The sequence below is a fragment of the Columba livia genome, chromosome 2, assembly GCF_036013475.1.
Source record: "Columba livia isolate bColLiv1 breed racing homer chromosome 2, bColLiv1.pat.W.v2, whole genome shotgun sequence".
NCBI classification, from domain to species: Eukaryota; Metazoa; Chordata; class Aves; order Columbiformes; family Columbidae; genus Columba; species Columba livia.
The window spans coordinates 27,821,741-27,843,189 of NC_088603.1; the positions used below are offsets into that span (position 1 = coordinate 27,821,741).

At 40.2% G+C, this 21,449-nt stretch overlaps 1 protein-coding gene across 10 annotated transcripts; it reads left to right on the forward strand.

The window, feature by feature from the left end:
* Positions 1–2,887: 2,887 nt before the first annotated feature.
* On the forward strand, positions 2,888–19,337 carry C1GALT1 (core 1 synthase, glycoprotein-N-acetylgalactosamine 3-beta-galactosyltransferase 1). Of its 10 annotated transcripts, none has more exons than XM_065051144.1 (5): positions 3,584–3,736; positions 8,088–8,159; positions 9,888–10,127; positions 11,766–12,433; positions 14,851–19,337. In XM_065051144.1, exons 3-5 carry the CDS (start codon positions 9,905–9,907, stop codon positions 15,058–15,060), a joined length of 1,101 nt encoding a protein of 366 aa, XP_064907216.1. In that variant the 5' UTR covers positions 3,584–3,736; positions 8,088–8,159; positions 9,888–9,904; the 3' UTR covers positions 15,061–19,337. The 10 variants fall into 10 exon arrangements, with proteins under 10 accessions (XP_021146662.1, XP_064907219.1, XP_064907216.1 ...); XM_065051142.1 differs by having other exon boundaries at positions 3,587–3,741; XM_065051143.1 differs by having other exon boundaries at positions 3,592–3,746.
* The last annotated feature ends 2,112 nt before the right edge of the window (positions 19,338–21,449 follow it).

A 21,449-nucleotide genomic window follows, 5' to 3' on the forward strand; every position in this document is an offset into this window, starting at 1 on the left:
TTTGTCTGGTATTTACAATCAAAATCCAAAGACATTTAATATTCTTTGATTTCGGTAACAAACAAAACCCCTTTACTTCAAATTATTTTAAAGTGTTCTTTAAACGATAACATTTTTAGCAAGATCCAGTGATTGATTTCTTATACTGCCACTCCAAATGTATAACTCAAGTTTTTGGCATGCTCTGAATTCTAATCTGTAAGCTGACAATGGCTTGTTTTATGTCAAATATTTGTTGCAAGCACATCTGGCTGACACAAATAGCAGTGTAGAGATTGTACATTGTTTAAATGCAAACAGTACTTCTAACTTCACAGATCAGTAATGTGTATTATTACACAGCAATTCCACTATTGTTTGTGCAAGAAATATAGTGAGTAAAGTTCCGTATCGTAACAGGATATCAGACTTTGAGCCAGCTGGTGTTCTCATGGGTAAAAGGAAAGTGCAGTAATATGCTTCAGTTCAGAGAACCCTCTTTATTATACCTGACACAGTAATCAAACAGATTACAGTTCAAGCGAATTAGTTTTACAGCTCTGTAAATGGTTCTGATTGTTCCAGGACACCACAGCACCAAATTACTGTGTCCTGTCTCAAGTCAAGTAGACAAAGGTGTGGTGGTAAACTGAAAGCCCATTCCCTTTCTTGAAGGCGTTTGTTCTGCTCTGGGTATTAGGGTAGGTGTGGATAATACTTGTACTTGGTCTGGTCCAGTGTGCCTGCACCTACAATTTGTGCATTCACAAGCTGACACAGAATGGGTAATAGGTTCTTTAGAGAAGAATGGTGTCACTGAATCTGAACGGTCAAGTTAGTGGGGTTTTCTATAAATAATACTAAGCAAATAAGGCATTACATTTAAACTGGTTGTCTGACCAAACAGGAGTGACCAGAGAACACAAAAGTAGCTTTCAGTCAAAATATATGAAAACTACTTATTAATATATATTTCTGTGGTCTTGCTGATGATCCATAAAAGTAATGGCATAAACAGAGTCGAGATAAGACAATTTAAAACAGAACAAAATATTAAGAAAACAAAATAGTTATGAATGGAAATATGTAGAATTTGGGACAATAAAACTGGTTCCTTGTCAGCCATTAGCATGTAGAAAGGTGCTTACAGAAGGAAATCCAGTTTCACCACAGATATTTATTAGATATCCAGTTAAATCTTTAAATATTATGTGTATAGTCAATGACCTGCCAAATCACACAGCCTCACAACAGCTGTAGTATTTTACCTTCCACCTTAGGTTTGTGTCAGCTTGCTTCTTTAGAAACCTGGTTTCAGACTCCTGCACATGGAAATGAAGAGCTGAGAGCAGTAGCTAACCTGTGAGTAGGTTTTTATGGTCAGCACATACTCTGGAGGACTCTCTGGAGGGTTCAGGTGTGAAGATGCCCAGCCAGGTAGCTCACAAAGCCCTACCTAGTGATGAGTAAAGAGATCAGGGTCCTGTTACCCTGCTTTTGCCCTGCACATTGAAAACATGCAGGAAACACTCTTTCTGTTGACTAGGGCTACCTCTCCTAGGTAGTGAAAGATCTAATTCTTTTGTATATACCAATGTGAAGATGAAATTTACTTCTTTACTTTAAAATTAAATCACTAAAAATTTAATTTCCCCTCTCATTTGTTCCCAGCCACACATGCTGCAAGGTAAGCAATGTGAATCTCATTGCCATATTAGCATTATACCAGTGTGTCTCTCATCACTGCTGGGCTTTCTCAGTGGCAGAGGAGAGTCTCGGGTAGAAGTAGCACATTTATACAGGAAGGGATCGTGGTGAAGCAGATAGAATGGCTTTTCCCTCTGCATAGCCACCCAAAGGCAGTTTGTTACCCAAAGCAGTGCTGCACAGCAGAAGGTGTGCAAGTGTGTTTGCTACCACTGCACAGGCAGAGCAGCTCCTTGGAGGAAGTACAGCTCTCCACATTCCCTTACTCTGAACTGCCAGATTGCTCATCTGTCCACGAGTGAAATAAAAAAAAACCCTGCTTGCATGTGTGGTATGTAAATGTCTCCATAAAGCATTAAACAGCCATTACAATGTGGCCAAACCAGTCACATTTGTTAAAGCGAACACTGTGTACACGGATATGAACAGACAAGCCATGATTGACTTTTGTTAAATTGCAGGACCTTCCGCTTTCCCTCTCTTTGAAGTTTTCCTTCCGATATAGGCTAACAAAGGGAGTAGCAAACTGTGGAATGGGGCAGGAATGAGAAACTATGACCTGGAGCCATGTGGGACATGGGAGCTTCTCAAACCAGCACAAAAGCCAGCATCTCCTGAATGACGGAATCGCCCGGAGAAAAAGAACTAAAAACAGATGAGGAACAGGCATACCCCCCATTGTTTTGGAGAAGGCAGACAGCAGATGAACACATAGATCTATAACCATAAAGAGGCAAAGAGGTGCACTGAACCCGCAGACAGACTGGAGGAAGGACCAAAAACCATGGGGAGTGAGGAGATAAAGTGAGATGTCAAGAGCAGTGTGTGCAGTGACCTACATTTACAGAAACACGAGTGGCTCTCAGCATGGATCAGTTCTTTGCACATACCTGCACCTCAGTCCTTCTAAAATAAATAAAACCTCTACCTAGTACTGCAAACTCGATTAACTTCCCACTGTTTGCAAAATGCTACCCTTTGGTTACTTTGCAACGTGAAACACGTTTTAAAACTATAATACCTCTTCACATTTAATAGATTTTTTCCTAAGGAAAGATACGAAGAGAGAAACGTCACGGATGTTAAAAAGGTAGGCAGCATTAGCACACGGAGATAAGGAGCGATTTCAGAGGGTTCAGTTACCTAGCAACGTCCCTTGCAGTTGCCTAATGGTATTTTGGAAGTGCAGAGGCTCCAGACCTGCTGAAGTGCAGGGAATGAGCGGCTGGAAGGCAGCGGAGCTCCGCAGCCCGGCCTGAACACACGGCACGGCCGCTCCCAGGCAAGCCCACGCACTCAAGAGCAAGGTAACGCGACAAAAGGGTGCAGGGATAGCCCTGCCCGGGCATTTCTTTCCTAAAGGTGTCTGAGGAGGCAGAGGAGGCACCGCCGCCAAAACATCTCACCGCTTACAAACCTTTAAGTGGTTAAGGGGAGGTGGCGCTTTTTGCTCTCCCGTGCCCTGGCATGCTCTCCACTTTCTGCCCTGTGCCGCTTTCCACCCACACTCTTCACCACCCTGACCAAGCGCCGCGGGCGAGCCGGTCCCCGCCCTCACGCTGCAGCTTTAGCCCGGGGCACTCGCCCTCACGGGTGGCGCGGGATCTACTCGTGACCCGACCCCGACGACGCGGCCGCGCTCCCAGTGGAGCGGCGGAGACAGGACGGATCCCGACCCCACGCGTGACTTGCGTCCCGGAGACCGCGATTCTCTCTCGCGCGCGCCCCCCAGCGGCAGCGCCGCCCACTGCGGCCATGCGCGCGCAGCGAACCCGAGTGAACAACCAAACTGCCACGCGGCGGACCGCGCGCGGCGGACAAGGGTTAAACGCGCGTGCCGGGGCAGGCCACGCCCCCCGGCGTCGGCCACCCAATGAGCGGGCGGCAGGGCGGGGCCGGTTCGGCCCCCCCAGCCCCGGGGCTGCGCAGCGCGGGGCAGCGCGATGGTGCCGCCGGCGGCCGCGCGGGGTGGCGGCCTACGCTGCGCGCAGCCAACGGCTGCCTGCGGACCGCGCCGCTGAGCGCGCGCCGGGCCCCGCCGGCCGGTGAGGTGAGGTGAGGTGAGGTGAGGTGAGGGGTGCGGGCGGCCGGGCCGCGGCGGCCTACGGCGCTGCGGGGGCGGCGGCGGCGGCGACAGCGGCGGCGGCGGCGGGATCCGGGCCGGGCCGTCATCGGGGGGAGGCCGGCGGGCAGGGCCGCGGGCAGGACCCTGCGGGCAGCGCACCGTCTGGGGAGGCGACGTGAAGGCAGGTGCGGAAGGTGCCTCCCTGCGGTGACGGGGCGAGAGGAGGCGGTCGGAGCGGTGCCCGCGGGAGCCGCGGTTGCGAGAACAGCAGGTGGCTGGCAGGTCGCCGGGGAAGACGAGGCTCTGAGGGAGACAGCGCCCCAAGGACGGAGCCAGGTGTCTTCTGGAGGGGGAATCCCTCGCTGCTCCCCAGCCATAGCGTTCTGCTTCTTTTAACGGGAACTTCCTGGATTGACGTCGCAGTTCACTAGCAACTGGGTTAGTAGAGGTCTAAGCTGTGCTTTGTACGTGCTAACTTGTTGCTGAATGAGGGTGTCAGCGTTTGGAACGAGGAAGGAGATTACCAAGATCTTACTTCCCTCTCACCTGTGCTGTGGATTGTTACACACCTTGTTTCAACGCTGTTACTGTCCACCTGTACCAAAATACCTGGCTTTTGTTGTCTGTATTTTTGGATAGAACAGCAAAGAGTTTTGGATGAAAAAAGCTCCTCTCTCAATGTTTATAACATTAGGGTTTTTTTTTAAATGAAAAATATAATCTGTGCTTAGTTGATAGGAAACTGCAGCAGTTCACAGTAATCCTTGATGCAGGCAATGTTAACAAACATACAAGTGTTTTGTATATAGCTTCATTTTAGAAGCATGTGAATATGTACACATGAAGCTTCTAGAAATCATGGGATTTGGTGAGTAGAAGACCTTTCTTGGGCATTGCACATCTAACTGTTTTCTACAGTTTGGCTTTAATTATTCTGATGTGTTCCTTGACTCTTAAGGACATGGTAGTAGTGATCAATTTCAATATTAATTACAAAGCCCTCAAGGCACATTTGCAGTCTGTTTCATGCTGGGTCCTCAGAGCTACCCCCTCACTTAGTAAGTAAAGGATATGTGGAAAATGCAGCTCTGTATGTGCTAGCCATATATCTAATTATTTATCGTTATTTTCATTATATCTCGTAATCTTAAAGTGATGAAACATGTACAAAAATATCTAGAGTTATGTCCCGCATTCTGTAAATTCAAAAATCTCAGATTTTTTTGTTGAACGTGTTTCCTCTTGAAACAAGTTCCAGAAGTTATATGGTCTGAGTTTACCTTTTTTTTTTTTTTTTTTTTTAAGAGGGAGAGGTGGTGAGGTGGTGCAAGCTCCAGTATCATATATTCCTGTTGCATGGATGGGGATTCCCGAAATTTGCTTTGGATTAGGAGGGTGACCTTAATCCTTGTTGGAACAGCAAGCAGAGGGAGAACTTTGTTTCTTGTTTTAGATCAATGTGTTAAAAGGCTTATCATTAGGACTGCACAGGCACGGGGAGGGGTGGGTTGCCCCTTTAATCTCATCAGAGGAAGCAGTCCTGGCTCTGTCACTGGACACCCACTGGCCCCATTGCATGGGTATGACACATGTCAAGATAAGTCACTAGAAGGGCTCTCAGGAACAGTTTACAAGATTGAGCGACGGTAACTACCTATGGAATATGAGGCATGTTGTGGGTTGCAGGAGAAGAGCATCTTGTGACTGTATAAAACTTATTATGGGATGCTTAGGGGAGGGACTAAAGGGAAGGAGCAAGGTGGTTTGAGGAGGAACAAGTGTAGGCAAATGGAAGATAAGGGGATAAAGGACCTGGTTACTTGTGAAACCATTGGCTGGTCAGTATGTTTGGCCATGTCCTGTGCCAGATTACCGTACCTGCCCTTTTTCCCCATTAAGCTCAATTTCTGACTGTTTTCCTGGATCAAGGGACTCTGTGCTATGTTCATGTATGTGTACTGAGGTCTAAGTACCAGGAACTGGAGTGATAGCATAAGTTGTAGGGACCTCTGTGGCTGGTATGCCAGCAGCTGGAGAGACTGGAGTAAGTGAGTCTCAACACCAGCAACCAGAGTGGAGACTATGAGTCATAGAGGCTTGTGCGTCTGGAGTACCAGTAACTGGAGAGATTGCAGGGCCTGTGTATTGTCTTCACAAGCATGCCAGTGTGCGATTGCTACTGAATATCATGCAGGGCTAGCCAGTGAGTTGGAGAAGAGGCCTGGGAGCCAGATTGTGAGGCAGCTCTAAGTGTGGGACAGGTACTAGTGACATCAAAGGGTCTTCAGTTTGGTATTATGAGAGTCCAGGAGGTCCAAGCCTGCTACTGGAGGGACTAAGATCTGGGAGTGGTTTTGGGGGCTCATTTGCATGTGTGTCTCTGGGCGAGGCAACTGGAGACAGAAGGATCCGAGGGCCAGTTCTGAGCAGGCTGAATGTCTAAGGCTGTTTACTGGTGGATACTGGTATGCCTGTGGGGACCTGTGTGTGTGAATTTCTGGATGAGGAGGTCTGTACCGGGATCCAGAGTGGCGCTGTGGGAAGGCTGAGGATTCAGGGTTGGTTTCTGGATAGACTGAGTGTCTGAGGCCAGTTACTGGATGGATCCCCATTGTCTGTATTCCCCACTAATAGAGTTTTGTCCTGGTCAGCATAAGGCCAGACCATATTTATGTTTGCATGAACACTGTTTTAGCTGTGTTGATCTGTGTGGTCAACCATGTGTATATGCACGTTTGCATGTGCAGCTGTGGGAATATGTCCTCAGCCTTGTCACTGACTGCACCTGGGGATGTAGAGTTGCAGCAGCCTTGTCTCCATTGGGCTGTGGAGTTCAGCAGGCCTTAGCACAGGAAAATTACTTTTCCTGTAGAGTTTAAAGATGCAGAAATCATTGACTCTCAAAACTTAGATTTGGAGCCGAATCTACAATGGCTGTTAATTTGTGAGAGATTTTTGAAACATTTGTTGGTCTGCTTGATGTGAATAAGGCTACCTACATGAATATCTAGATAGATACATTTGTTTAAGATGCCGTGATAGACCAGTGGAACATAAATTAAATTTAAACCTAGAGTTTTGTTCTAGGTGTTTTTTTCTAAGTAGTATCTGGTTTTGAACATGAGAAGTAAAAGTAGAAATAGGAATAAAAATGGGGATCATTTAGTGACCTGGTAGGTTTTACACTTACCTTTTCCCTCTCTGTATGTCATAGTCATAGCATCACAGACTGGTTTGGGTTGGAAGGGACCTTTAAAGATCATCTAGTCCAACTCACTGCCATGAGCAGGAACACCTTCCAGTAGATCAGGTTGCTCAAAGCCCTGTCCAACCTGACCTTGAACACTTAAATGTTCTGTATGTCTTGCCCCTGAATGAATCACAGTATACAAAAGAATGTCAACAAAGAGTTTGAGTGAGGATGCTTATCATAAGAACTGACCTTCCTGTTAGATATTTTCTAGTTCTAGTCTAATTCTGTAGCATTCAGTTATTTTTACTGGCAAGTTCAAGGGCTATACTTACATCAAATATCATGATAATATAAAAAATGAATATTTCTTTCCTGTTTACTGTTGGGGTTCATGAACATGTAGATACACTCACATGTATACAGTGGTCTAGTCTGTTGATATAAAATTGATAGAACAATGAGCAAATTATTTTAAATTGAAAACTGTAACTAGGGGCATTTCATTTCAGGTGTGAAGTACAACTTCAGCGTCTGTCCCTATCTGCTCCCAGAAATCCTCTTTGCTTGTGGAATACTGTTGAATCAACTTCTGATTTCCAAATGTGACGAATGTACTTTTTTCTCTTCTAACATTTCCAATACACTTAAAGTTTTGTTTTGTTTTGTTTTCTAATTTGACATAGCTCTATAGTTTAAAAAGCAGCAGTTATTTTTAAGTCATTTTTTTTTCTCTCCAAGCAAGAGTAATTTTAACAGCTGTTAGAGCAGATAACTGAAATTCTATGGCAAAGAGACACCAAATATTGAAAAGTGGAACAATGGGGACCTTTTATTCTAGAATGTGCTGTAGCTACACTGTGTGCATGCATGGATTTTTTTTCCCCTTGTAATATACTGAAGGAAGCCATTGTTTTCTTCTGACCCTCTCCCCTTGTGTATTGCAAATTTTGAGGGGACTTTGTGGTGATTGATGGGGAAAGTGAAAGCAAAAAAATTATAATTTTAGAACAGTGGATACTTTTCAGTGTCATAGGCTGCTTTGCATATAGGCTTTTCCTTAAGTGTGCGATGTTTTGGGGTTTTTGTTGTTACTGTATTTTTTTGGAAAGCACCTGATCTAAGTCCTCATATTTTCTTCCCAAGGTAGTGGCATGTAAGACAATAGAAGTAAAGCTGGAAACCAAGTCATTTTTTTCAAGGCCTGGGTCACAAATGGTAATGCAGTCCATTTTATACTTATGATGTCTAAAGGCAATTTTTAGTATCCATCAAAATGTAATACTGAATTGAGGAAAGTCAATGTATGATTAAAAAATTGTATCGTGCTTTTTCATATTAAAGCTTTTCAGCTCCTTATTAACCACAGTTATATGAATTTGAGGCAGCCTTTAAGTTTGTTTATTTTGTGCTTTAAGTTGTTTACAGTTTTCTTTTGTTTGTCTATCAGTGTGGAAAGAAAAGGATATCATGTTAGAGCTGCTTTGCTCTCAAATGATGTAGATCTACATGTGTGCAGTAAATATGATTTCTGAAGGTGCCAACCTAACAGTATGCACACCTGTTTTCTGTCCTCTCTGCTCTCCGCTCAGGAGAGCACTCAGACAAACAGAAAGCTGTTATTTGGAGTGCATGTTGCTGCAAAGTGATTCATGCAGCTTGCTTGGAAACACTCTTTTCCAATAGGCTCTGCACAGCCAGCGAGATAAGCGAGATAAGCGCTTGCAGGCTAAATGAGTTGTTCTGATAGCTGCAGCTCTTTTACGATCAATGGTTTTCATCGACGCTCTGTACATTCCATCATTTTCTTTTTTTGGCTCCCTGACTAACTAAATTGGGTTCTGCCCATTGACATTAAGAATGATCCTAATGGAAGAAACATCATCAACTTATTTGCAAGGCTCTGGCTTGAACCCAGCATATATTTAACAATCCATGTTTTTCTAGTTTAGTCATGAATTATTAGAAAATATCTCAGCCCTTTGCAAATATGAAAAGGTCTTAAGCCTCAACAACCTGAAATTGGTTTGCAAGTGTTTAATATGTAAAAATTCACCCTTGTTTTGGATGTATAAAGCTCACTTTATGCAGGCGTAGATGCTGGTTTTGTTTAATTTTATAAAAATGGTCAGCCAAGTCTTTTTACGGAGCAAAGATTTTTTTTTTCTTCTTCTTTTTTAACTACTGGAATACAAGGCTTTTGATGTGTAGAAGAGGCCTTGAGGCTGATGCATTTTCTTTTCCTCTTCCTCCCAATGCCTTTTAAAAATGGATGTTTCTGTATGAAAATTCAGTTGTTGTCTTACTCTTTATTCTGGAAATCTGTCCTCAGTACTTCCTAAAAGTGGAAGGAAAACTGCCCTGCTTTGGGAGTTGATTTGCTTTTATAACTCTTCAAACTCTGTGTTTGACAACTGTTAAAGAATTCCTGTAATATAGTTACTCCTGGAGTCTAAGTACATCGTATGACCATATTGTATCTTGACCTATAGGTTGCCTTTGATAATCTTTTAGCTTTATAAAAGTCTTAGGCATTACATTTTAAAGTGCAGATTTTTTGGGACGAAGAGAATAAAAAAGTGAACATATATTACAATTTTATAATTAAGGTATTGCACTTTATACATTCTTGTATAAATACAATGAATGGGGTTTGTATGTACAGTCACTATTGCGATTCATTACTGTCATTTATAATTTTAAGCTAAAGAGTATATGGTTGGCCTTTTGCACTAAATTTGTCGGTGGTTGTACAATTTCGTATGAATAACATTCTGTGATTCTGTGAGTATTTGCACTGCTCTGGTCCAGGGGACCTGAATCTGAGCTAGAACTGAGATCTCTACTTCCAGAGATTTAGTCCTTGGTTTCTTCCTATGGTTTTAGCTTTGATTTGTGCGTTAAGCAGTTTTAAGCTTAATGTATTTTTTCCTTTGTTTTCGACAGTGTATTACCTTCAGGAGATGGCCTCTTCTAAGTCTTTGATGAACCTTCTAACCTTCACTTTTGGATCAGCAATAGGATTTTTTGTATGCTATCTTCTGTTCAGCATTATACTAGAAGAACAGGTTAAGATCCAGCCTCATATCCTTCACAATGATCCGCATGGTCAACACTCAGCAGATATCGATAACAATCAGCTGCAAGGACAAATGAATTTCAATGCAGACTCTGGACAGCATAAAGGTATTTTGTTACACCTGACTAATTATATAATATGCCTCCTTTTCATGCATTACAAAGTGTTGCTTTCTTCATTGCCAAGAATGTGTATGAATAATTTTCCTTCACTTTCCCAATGTTCAAGTTGCATCTATAACTGGGCTCTCCTGAGGTCTACTGAATGGTGGTTTTCATTGTTTATGTTTTCATTACAGTAGTGATTTTTGTCCTTAGAGCCCAACTGTTTGTCCAGCTTTTGTATCCAGACTTGTTTGGAGCAGGAACTTATCAAATGAACTATTGATACCAAATAGTGGTTTTGCTAAGCAGATATATTTGCTAGCATTATAGATGTGGCTGAATTGCTTTTTAACTTTAAGAAGCTAATTTTTGACCACTTCTAATTTTTGATCTAGCCTCTCAAATAAAGCTAAAAAAAGAAAGAAATTAACTTTTTGATGTGATTAATAGAAGTTGGAATTGAGGTGGGAGGGCAAAGGGGTCACTGTGGGCATTGTTTGCCAAAGTGATCATGCAGCAGTCCAAACACAGATTTCTGTTCCCAGTCAAAACCAGGGAAATTCTGTTGTACTCTCTCTCTCTCTTTTTTTTTTTTTTTTTTTTTTTTAAGAAGGTAGACCCTTCTAATATTTCAGGCATACTTTTACATTTGACACATCTCATTAAATAATTTAATCCTAAATCCTAAATACAGATAGTGTCTGAGTTGGGACAGTTTGGATGAGAAAAAATGTACTCTAATGCATTTGCTGAAGAAGGTGTTAATTAGTAATTTGCTATTTAAAATGAAAACTTTGTAAGACAAGTTTTTGAGTGTTTCACATGTAATTGTAGAAAATTGTTACAAAGAAATCTGCTCTATCGTTGCATAAAGCGTAAGCAGGACTATTTTAGGATCAGTTATGCAGATATCACTCTCTGGCATCTTGGCAAACGTTACAATACACACATCAAATAACTGTCTATTCTGTTGGATTGTCTGTAAATAAAAATGTTTTAGCACAACAATAATACTAGTTTCATAGTATCCTAGCTTATTTAATCTGATTTTTTTTTTTATAAGTAAGATGTAACTTGATTTGGTGATAAGTTATTTCTTTCTGGCATACCATTTGCTTTCTTCTTCAAGAATATGTTTCTATTTTAGAGATATTTTTTAGATTTTGTTAGTTAACATGAACATATATAACGGAGCTTATTAGCTTTTTGACCTTTCTGTGTTGTAATCGTTGTGTTCATTGTGAATGGCAAGATATTTGGCTTTTTAATTCGCATTAGGCCTCTGACACCATAAAGAGGTTGTCTCTACGCAGTTTTTCTGTACAAAACAGGGTTTTCTAAAGCCATACTTCTCTGAACAGATACCCATTTAGATATGACTTTTATGCTCTTCTTTATCCTCTGAAGTTGAATTAACTTTAAGAATTTTAGTTTCCTGGATTTGGGAGTCTTGTTTGTTTTCTTCCTAAATCTAACACTAATTTCATTAAATGGCACATTTGGAAGCAAACTTCTCTTCTCTCTCTGCGTGTCTTTCCTGATCTAGAAACAGAATGTCTGGGGAGAGGTTGCTCTTATGTTTATTTTGCAGTCTAGTCTAATATTGTTTTGGAACTTTACTCTTTTTTTTTTTTTTTTCAGATGAGAATAAAAATATTGCAGAGGGACTGTATCAGAAGGTGAGAATACTCTGTTGGGTTATGACGGGACCTCAAAATCTAGAAAAGAAAGCCAAGCATGTTAAGGCCACTTGGGCCCAGCGTTGTAATAAAATACTTTTTATGAGCTCTGAGGAGAACAAAGACTTCCCAACTGTGGGCCTAGAAACCAAAGAAGGCAGGGACCAACTGTACTGGAAGACTATTAAAGCTTTTCAATATGTATATGACAATTATTTTGATGATGCTGATTGGTTTATGAAAGCAGATGATGACACATATGTTGTCTTGGACAATTTGAGATGGCTTCTTTCAAAATACAGTCCTGAACAACCAATATACTTTGGAAGAAGGTTTAAGCCTTATGTAAAACAGGGCTACATGAGCGGAGGAGCGGGATATGTTCTAAGCAAAGAAGCTCTGAAGAGATTTGTTAATGCATTTAAAACAAACAAATGCTCTCACAGTTCCTCTATTGAAGACCTAGCACTGGGAAAATGCATGGAGATCGTTAATGTGGAAGCAGGAGATTCTAGAGATACAAATGGTAGAGAAACCTTTCATCCATTTGTTCCAGAACATCACTTAGTCAGAGGATACCTACCAAAAACATTCTGGTACTGGAATTATAATTATTATCCTGCTGTAGAGGTAAGTCCTTAGGAACCTTGTACCCATTTTACGAAGTACATCTTATGATGTGTTTGGATATGTATGATGTGTGAGTTAGCAGATTAATAGCAGCTCAGTATATTTTAGAAAATAAGATTTTGTTGTGATATCCTGTGATACACCTGTGTGTAAATGTGTTAAATATACTAGTCATTAACTAAAAGTTCATGTGAAGAACTTAACATTCCAGAAGAGCTAGCAAATCTTGAATTATTATTGCTGGTTTGCTATGTTCTGTGGACAGCAAAAAATGATGAAACCTTTTTGACATGTTTGTCTAGTGTCACCACTACTACCATCCTTGCAAAGTTATTGTTCTGTTTTGTTCCCTCATATCTCACACACAGTGTCTGCAGCTTCTCTTCCAGCCACCCAACGCCCTGTGTGCAGTGAGAAGCAAGACCAATGTGGTTCATTCTGAGCTGTGTGTGCTGACTGCACAGACTGGCTCAAACAGTGTGGCTTAGTTACATTAAAGCCTACTGAAAGGAAAAATGGCACTGATACACCCTTATCTTCTGCCCCACTGCAAACTTTGCATAAAACCTCTAAAAAGAGATGTAATTGTGAGACTTGCTTATGATTATGGTTGGTTAAAATTGGCTCAGAGATTCCCAAGTTACTGGAGTGACCGATGGGTAATGGCATGTACGAGTGTACTGTCCACTAGTGTCCACTCCCTTCAAATGGAGATGTATTGCAATATTTTTGTCACTGATAACCGTGTGCAGGTTTGCCTAGTAGCTGCCCTGCCCTCACTTCTTTGTTGAGCATTGTTAAATTGTACATGTAAGTCAATCCCATTGAAAAGATTATGAAAGAATGAACGTTGTCTAGACATGAAATAAAAGCACGACCCATACAAGGAAGTATGATAGATTTCCTTAAGTAGCTTTATTGGACTCTTGTCTACCCTCTGTAGAAATGGAGGCAGCGTGAGAGCTCGCAAAGATTTCTTTTATTGTAGGAACAAAAATTACATTTACAAGATGAAACATTCTTACCGCAAGAACTTAAGACTGTCCTTTGTGTTTGGCATCTGAAATCTCCAGTTTCAAAAAAAAAAAAGGAAAAGGGGGGTTAGGGCACTACTGGAAGTTAAAACGATCTGAAGGTATTCTGCAATGTTAACTTTGATAATATAATCTGTAATATGGCTTCTTTTTTAAGATTATAATCTCACTTTTAAAGGTTTTATTTTTCGGCAAGCTTTGAGATGAGCATGAGTAGCCAAAATCAAGGATAAAATGTGGGATTTTTTACAGTGAAGCTGGAGAAAAGAAGCCTAGTTCTTCAGTAGGCTTTTTTCATTGTAAAACATCTATTTTTATACTTGTACTGAGCAGTTAGAGCATTTCTGTAGCTTAAAACTGTTATGATACTGTATTTAGTGTCTCAGGATGCAGCAGCTTTAGCTGTGGTTGCACTTCACGGTTGGCTGAGCTGTGGACAGTTACATCCGTGACTGACATAGTGATGGTGGGGATCCATAATGGAAACTGCATATTTGATCCTGTCCTGTCATATTTGTGTTTGGATAGAGACTGCTTCCTCTGGTATCGAAACCAATCAATACTGGTTAAACTTAGTATTGAAATAATAATAATAATAATAATAATAATAATAATAATAATGTAACAGTTGTTCTCTTCAATTCCTTTAAATGTTGACTCTTAGTTCAAATTAGAGATGGAATATTAGCAGCTCTGCAGTCAAGCTAGTTAAAAGAAAAACAACACAGAACTCTCTTCCAGAAAAGTGCTCTCAACACTAAATTTGAGCTAGTAAAAACAAGTTGTAACAAATGTGTTAACAAAATGTTTAATCATGTCAATGAAATTAATAAACTTAAAAAAAAAAAAAAAGTTCCAAAATTATTTGTTACAGCTTCCTGTATGTAGGGAGTCAGATACTGACAATTTTTACAAACTGTATAATGTGTGAACACAAACCCAGAGGTGCCTGCGCACACACTAATTTGGCTTATATACTCTGGATGGATGCTGTCATGAATAACAAGAATTTATTGCTTTGTATATACATTCAATGCATTTAAACCTTCTTGCTGCTGTTTGTTTGGTTTTTATTAAACACCAGCATAAAAAAAATAAGTATGGAAAAGCAAAAAACCTCTGACATGAGGGCAGCTAGCTTTTTTTGCCAACTTGATTGTAGAAACACAAGACTTTTTGCAACTTTACTTTAGAAATGTGCTTTGGCAGATACATGTGATACATTTTGCTTGCCTGTCGCTAAGTTTTGAAGTATATGTATGACTGATGATAGTGAATTTCTTACCATGAAGTCAAGTATATGTTTGAATTCTTCCTGGATCTTTCATCCAGGGCAAGCTTTGCAATTCTTGCTGACTATTTTTGACTTGTTTTGTATTTTAGGGTCCCGGATGCTGCTCTGATCTAGCAGTTTCATTCCACTATGTTGACTCCATTACTATGTATCATTTGGAATATTTGATTTATCATCTCCGTCCATATGGATATTTGTATCGATACAATCCTGATTTGGCAAAGAATCCAGAAGAGCAGAGCAAAAATGAAGCACTGGAGGATAATCAAAAGCTAGAGCAAAAAATATCTGAGAATTAACTGGACTTTGAAGAAAACAAAAAGAAGCCAGTACAATGAATAAGAGTCTCCTCAAACTCCTGCATGAAGCTTGTGGACTAAAATTACTCATGGTGATTCCTGTTTCAGAAATCAGGTTGGCAGTACTTCACTGTCCATATACAGCAGAGGCCAGTGCTGGCTCTGACTGTTTGGGATGGTGGGACCTTGCAGCCCTGCTCATGAAGGTTTAGGGCCCTAAAGCTGTGAAATAGGAGGTTGTTCTGTTACTCTAATATCTGAAAGAATTTGTATGAAAAACATAGTGGACAAGTTCAAAGATAATCAATCAAAGTTTACAATGCAAATAGCTTTCTAATATTAGAATATTAGAAATCAGAAATTGGATGCTGCACGGTTAAATACTTCGTGATGGCTTTCTCTAGTATTCGTGATATCTTGAAGTTACTTTCTGTACATTGCCCTGTAAGAAAGGGAGTGACATGAAAATAGAGTTTCAAGTCTGCTTTGCCTTAATGACAGACTGGTTATTATGGATAGTCAGAGATCCACCCAAAAGATTAATCTGAATTGTTTAAGAAATTGCATTCACTGCTATGAATTATTTTTAGAATTTTTAAGCCTCTGTTGAACAAACCAATATGAATTTGGATCACTACTATTTTAGGGAGAAACCCAGAAATAGTCACTGTTGTTTAAATTGCTGGGGTGATGCAAGCTGCTTATGTGTTTGCCTGTGGCTTTTTTTTTATTAACTTATCTGTTTGGTTGAATGGGTATAAAATTCATCTCAGAATTTCTCAGCATAAGATAAGGTAGATGCATTTTGAAATAGAAGGTGTGATGGAGAAGAAATTTCTATGTAAAACAGAAAGAACGGTATCGTAGCAGAGTTACAATGGCATTACACTTTTAGCCCATATTATGCTTGTTTCCATTTGCTTTTCCCATCACTATACTTTGAGATTGTGGAGTTACCTTATTCGTTAAAATTTTACAGATACAAACAAGTCCTGTTTTAAAGTTGCAGCAAAGCCAATTCGACTGCTTCCTTAAACATCTAGTTTATTTGGCTGAAGTACTTAATTTCTGAACATTTCGTTTTTTCTTGCACTTTTAAAAATTTCCTCTGTATCTGCTTCTTGTTACCTTTTTCAGAACAAAGTGTTGAATGATCCTTATTTGACTCTTTGAAGCTGCAGTATATAGTTATTCACCTAAGCCAGCCTGAATACAGGAATTTTTCAAAGTGCATTAATTTTCTCCACTACTTTGAGTATCTCTGCCTTTTAACTGGAAACACTTTCTTGGTGTGGGACAAAATAGGTATTCTAATTAATTAAATTCTAATTAAATTTTCAGAGGCCAAGCCTATGTTTTATATAGTTAACTTAAAACTTTCTGTTGTTTTCAAATTGAGTGAATAGCGATATGGGGCGTGGGATCAAGCTTGACATGCTGTGTATCTTTATTCCACACTTGAATAGAAATTTCTTCATCTTTTTATTACTTTTCACCTTCATCATATTGATGAATTTGGACATAACCTAATTACCTCCAGTCATTGTTTTGGAAAGGGCACATACTGGTAGCAGACAGCCTTATTTACTACTGCTGTCCTTCAGGATGTTCCTAGGAGAGGATATTACCATGTAGTACTGGAAGTTGGTTTTTTTTTCCAAAGATAATTCTTGTACAGATTGGAGTTCTATCTGTTGTCCAACAGTAGAGAGTCATGACTTCCTTTCTGACCATTGCTCTGCAGCATGATGGCAATTACTGAAATATCTTGTGGTGTTGAAATATTACATATATTTTGTCTGCCTCAGTATAGGCCAGGTTCGTATATCGGGTATTAGTTAAACACATGGTTCCTGCAGGGTTAAATCTGTTGGTCTTTTATGAGCAAGACTGCCCCTGAAGTACTGAAAGAGATATGAGCTTTATTTAATGTTAATTAACTTAAGCAGAAAATCATAGCTGCATTTGTTTACTAAAGGAAAAAGTCTCCAGTTTACTCCAGTCAGAGGGATGCTTGTCCAGAGGAGAACAGATGGTACCACACTGGGAGGTGCTTCCTTCCGTGAGCTAAATGTTTATGCCACGTGGAGCACAAACCAGTAAAAATGTGAAATCCTTATGGTTTTGTTAACTCCAGTGGCATTGTTCAAACATGCAATTAAAATTTTTTTGAATACTTAAAGAAGTTATAAAATGAAATCGAGATCCCAAATGAATCTCTTTCTAGATTCAGCCCATGTAGAAGATCTACCAAACTTGTACTGTTCCTTTATTACTGCTTTCTTCCTCAGTTCATCCGTGGGGATTTAAAGTTTTTCTGCCACTACAGGCAGAGCTAATCTTGCATAGTTTCTGCAGATTTGTGCCCTGTATTTGCCCTGTGAAGTAACATCTTTTCGTCTTCGTATTCCTTCCTATCCTGACTATACTGTCTTTGGGGTTTGGTTTCACCGCGTGTAAGTCTCAGGTGGACAAGAGGAGTGGCAGTGAGATGTTTGAGCTCCGCACAAGTTGGTTGCTGAGGTTGCAAGTTAAACCAGCCACCACTGAGCTCACGGTGAAGCCTTTTCTCAGCAGCAGTTTTGATCATGTCTGCTGCCCAACGGCGGGGGCTTGTGCATTTAGCAGTGTGGGGCAGGAACCTCCCTTTCCACTAAACATGCAGGACCTCAGAGCAAATGGAGAAGTAAAGGAACAAGTTCCATTTCTTGAGGGAATAAGGCTAAGAACATACTACCTTGTGATAAATAGGTGGCCTATCTGGAGAAATGAGAGTAGCGTTTTCTTCCAGCATCCATTCTTGCTTTGTTTTAAAGTGTCCTTGCACTTAGGCCTCTAAATCTATTTCTTTTGCCTCTCTAACAGCACTGCAAAGAATTTTTTTTCCTTCCAGACAAGCAAGAAAAGTATCATATTTTACATTCTGTGATTATAACCGGAGACTGTTGTTCTTTGTTAAATACTATTGCCATAACAATGAGCCAGTACCTCTGAAATAATTGCTTTGTATCTCACTGCCTTCAAAAGCTTCAGTAAACAGGTTGGAATGTGAACAGTTATAATTTTCATGTATAACATTACACTACAGCTAGTAGTTTGTTGTTTCACTCTCGGGTCTTTGTGCTTTGAGAAAGTGTTTACTGAACTTGAGTATTTCTGCAGCCCAAGGAGGCCACTGTATTCCAGGTGGGTAGGCCTTTCTGAAGCACAGCAACGCAGGCTCTCTATGCTGTACGGATTATTGCTCTATGGTTTGGTTTTGTTTCTAAAAGGTTTCTTAATTTTATAAAAACTAAAAGCTTCCATTAGGCATCATAGTGATTCAAATGACCTATCTAAAAATTTTGAACTAATTTTCTTAAAATTACTAGGCAGCAATTGTTTGCACTTGGATGTAGGAATGTCACTTACTGCAACAGAGTAACATTTTAACCTTGTATTAGGTGGTTTTTAGTTCAGAAAGAATAGGAATGCCGAGAAGTTACCCTCTAATCACTGTCTTTAATCAGATGATAGTAATTAATCTTTGCAGAAGCAGACCAATTTTAACATTCCTTCACTCCCAGTTCAGTTTTGTAGTCTATATTGTTCTTATTTAAAAGGTTAAAGGCAGGTGATGTTAGCACCATCTCTCATTTTGCAGAAGATCTTTTCCTAGTACCTCTTAGCTTTAAGGACACTTTGTTTTGCTTTACTGGCAGTATATGTTAAAAATGACTTTTTCCTCACATATTGCCATTTGTTCTGTTAGGCATCCAGAAGTGTAAGTTTTAGTGAGTAGCTGATAGACCTCTTATAAACAGTATGCTACCTGAGCAGGGTGTTTTGTATTAGTACAACAGAAAAGTGTGGGTTATTTCTCTGATGTACCTGCTACTGATGTAGATAGTGCACGCACAGGTGAAAATAGATCTCTCAATACAGGACCACTTGGAAAGGCGATTTTGTCCTTTTTCTGTCAAGAAAAGCTTCTGTGGAACTCCAAAAGTGTAATTTGCTTTCTTTTACCATATTGTATTTAAAATACTCCACAAATGTTAATGCTCCAAAAGAAATGAATATTGCTGCTGGACAGTATGCTCTACTTAAAACCTGTGAATGTTTCACTTTGCAATTATAGGTAGTTGTGTCTCTGATGGTAGATACAAGTTGGTGACTTGTCTGGAATGATCACCATAAGGATTTGTTTCATAAATACCTTATTTGAAGTGCCTTTGATCAACTTTTAGCATCAAACTTAAGTTGAGAATTGAATAAATAAAATAAGTTATCTCATACACAGTTCATGTCTGTCGTCATTTACCCCTCCTGTATGCTAGTAGTGTAGCATAGCAGCACGCTTTAGTCTAATAAAAACATTCTTAGTTTTTTCTTGGGTGGGTACAGTAAAGTCAAAAAGCTTCTCACACTTGCTATGTTTTCTGTTATTATAGTTATTATTTTTATTATAGTAGTTATAGTGACAAATAGTAAGCTACCTTGAAAGCAAAGATGGTATTTTTGAAAGTGTAACAAGAATCCTACGTGCCTGTACTAGATTCACGTAAGAAGGCTGCTGTTTCTGCGAAATGTTTATCAGTCATTCCTCCTTTTTGACAATGTTTCACTTTAATGGGACCCTTCTATGGGTTCCAGAAATTTGGTAGTGAGGGACTTATTTTGAGAACTATATGAGAAATAATTGAGCAAATCAGAGCCCTGCAATGGATGTTTTCATTGTTCTACATGTAAAGTAATAATAATTTAACACAGACCTGGGAAACAGCTGGATCATGGGATCTTACTTCCAGGTGTTAGGGTGGTACTTGGCATTTATAAAGGAAAAACCGTTATTCAATTCAGAAATGTAGCCTGAGCTCTCCATCTTCTTCAGCTTTCTAATACATATGCCTGTAAGACTGGTTGAAATGCCAATAAAAATTGTAGAGACGCTCTCAACACTGTTTAGTCAAAAAAAAAAAAAAACACGTCAGGGAGACTACAGGGTGTTTCAAAAAGATGAACCCAATTTGAAATCACTACTGTTTTGAAATTGGGTCCATCTTTTTGAAATACCCTGTACTTCTAAGTACACTCTTGTTAACACCAGAATTCAGCTCTGAGGTGGTTTTGAGCTGTAACCCACACACTTTCCTGTTCACTCTTCTTTCCAGGTTCCCTCAGCCCCTGTTCCATGGTGTGCAACACTCCACTTTGGTGGTGAAACTACAAGCCATGAAGTACGGTCCCTCCTTTCCTTTCTCCCCCTGACATGCTTTTCTCTAAGCTTTGTTTTATTTAGGGAGGTTGAAGCCTCTGGTGCTGGATTCCACACTGGTACTGACCAAAACTTCATTACTCTGGTGTCCCAGTTCTACCTGGGGCTTCTCTGATGTGTCAGACAGCTCTGGGGATGACAAAGTGCCAATTCTTTTGCATATTAAAGGTGTTACCTTCTTTGGAAGTATCATTTGTCTTTTAAATGGAATCCCATTCCTCCTCCCCCCCGCTTTTTTTCCTCTTTTCTTTTTCTGTCAATAGTTTCACCTTCGGCTCTGCGAAGTGCTTTTTGAGGAGGACATGATACCAGATGGATCGCTCTCATTTTCACACTCCCAAGTGGCTGTGGCTCACTTCAGGACTGTGTGTGAAATGGTACACTGCCTCCGGTAAAACTAATGTTTTAAAATCAGCCTAAATTAGTCACTACCAAAGCGAGAGTTGGAACCATGTTTTATCATCTGATACTTAAACCACACCTCAGTTTGGTAGGATAGACAGGTGGGCTGGCTCCAAACTCTAGCAGCCAGTTGTGCTAAAGAAGTATGAAAAATGTTTTCCTTAGAGAAGAGGGAATTCTTTGTAGCAATGTTCTAAAAGGAACGTGAATTTTCCAGCTATCCGCTAAGCATTGCTACAGTCATTGTTTTTTACTTTTGCACAAAGAGGTGAACAGTCTTTTGCAAAGCTGAGTGGAAATAGAGTTTCAAATTTAGATCTAAGTAGAGATGGGAGTTTCACAGGAATGTTCATTAAATAAAACGTTGAAGTGAGCAGCTTGCTTATTTAAACTCTAAACCTTTACTTGAGTAGGTACTTAAGTTTGCAGTACTGTTCTTCAGTTGTATAGAAGCTAACTTTTGCATATGTGAACCCATCACTTTGGCATCTTGAAGTCAAAAAGGCTGGCTTACTTCTTTGAGTTTCTAACCTGGCTTCCAGGAACTCCTTGCCCTCTTCTGATTTCTTTCCTCTCCTAGGACAAAATCCACCGCAAGGAAAGGAGCTCTGTCAGCAACCTCAGTCACCTGAAGAACCAGATCAGCCTCCTGCTGCTGCTCCTTCCTGGTTCCACCCTGAGTTTTCAGTGTTCCCCGGCAGACCTGGATCCTGTGTGGCCTCAGGCAGTC

Excerpts from the sequence above, each read along its gene's own strand:
- C1GALT1 (XM_021290987.2), top strand. The coding sequence starts at position 9,905 with ATGGCCTCTTCTAAGTCTTTGATGAACCTTCTAACCTTCACTTTTGGA. Across the intron at positions 10,128-11,765 it reads AGACTCTGGACAGCATAAAG|ATGAGAATAAAAATATTGCA; the intron begins GTATTTTGTTAC and ends TTTTTTTTTCAG. Across the intron at positions 12,434-14,850 it reads ATTATTATCCTGCTGTAGAG|GGTCCCGGATGCTGCTCTGA; the intron begins GTAAGTCCTTAG and ends TTTGTATTTTAG.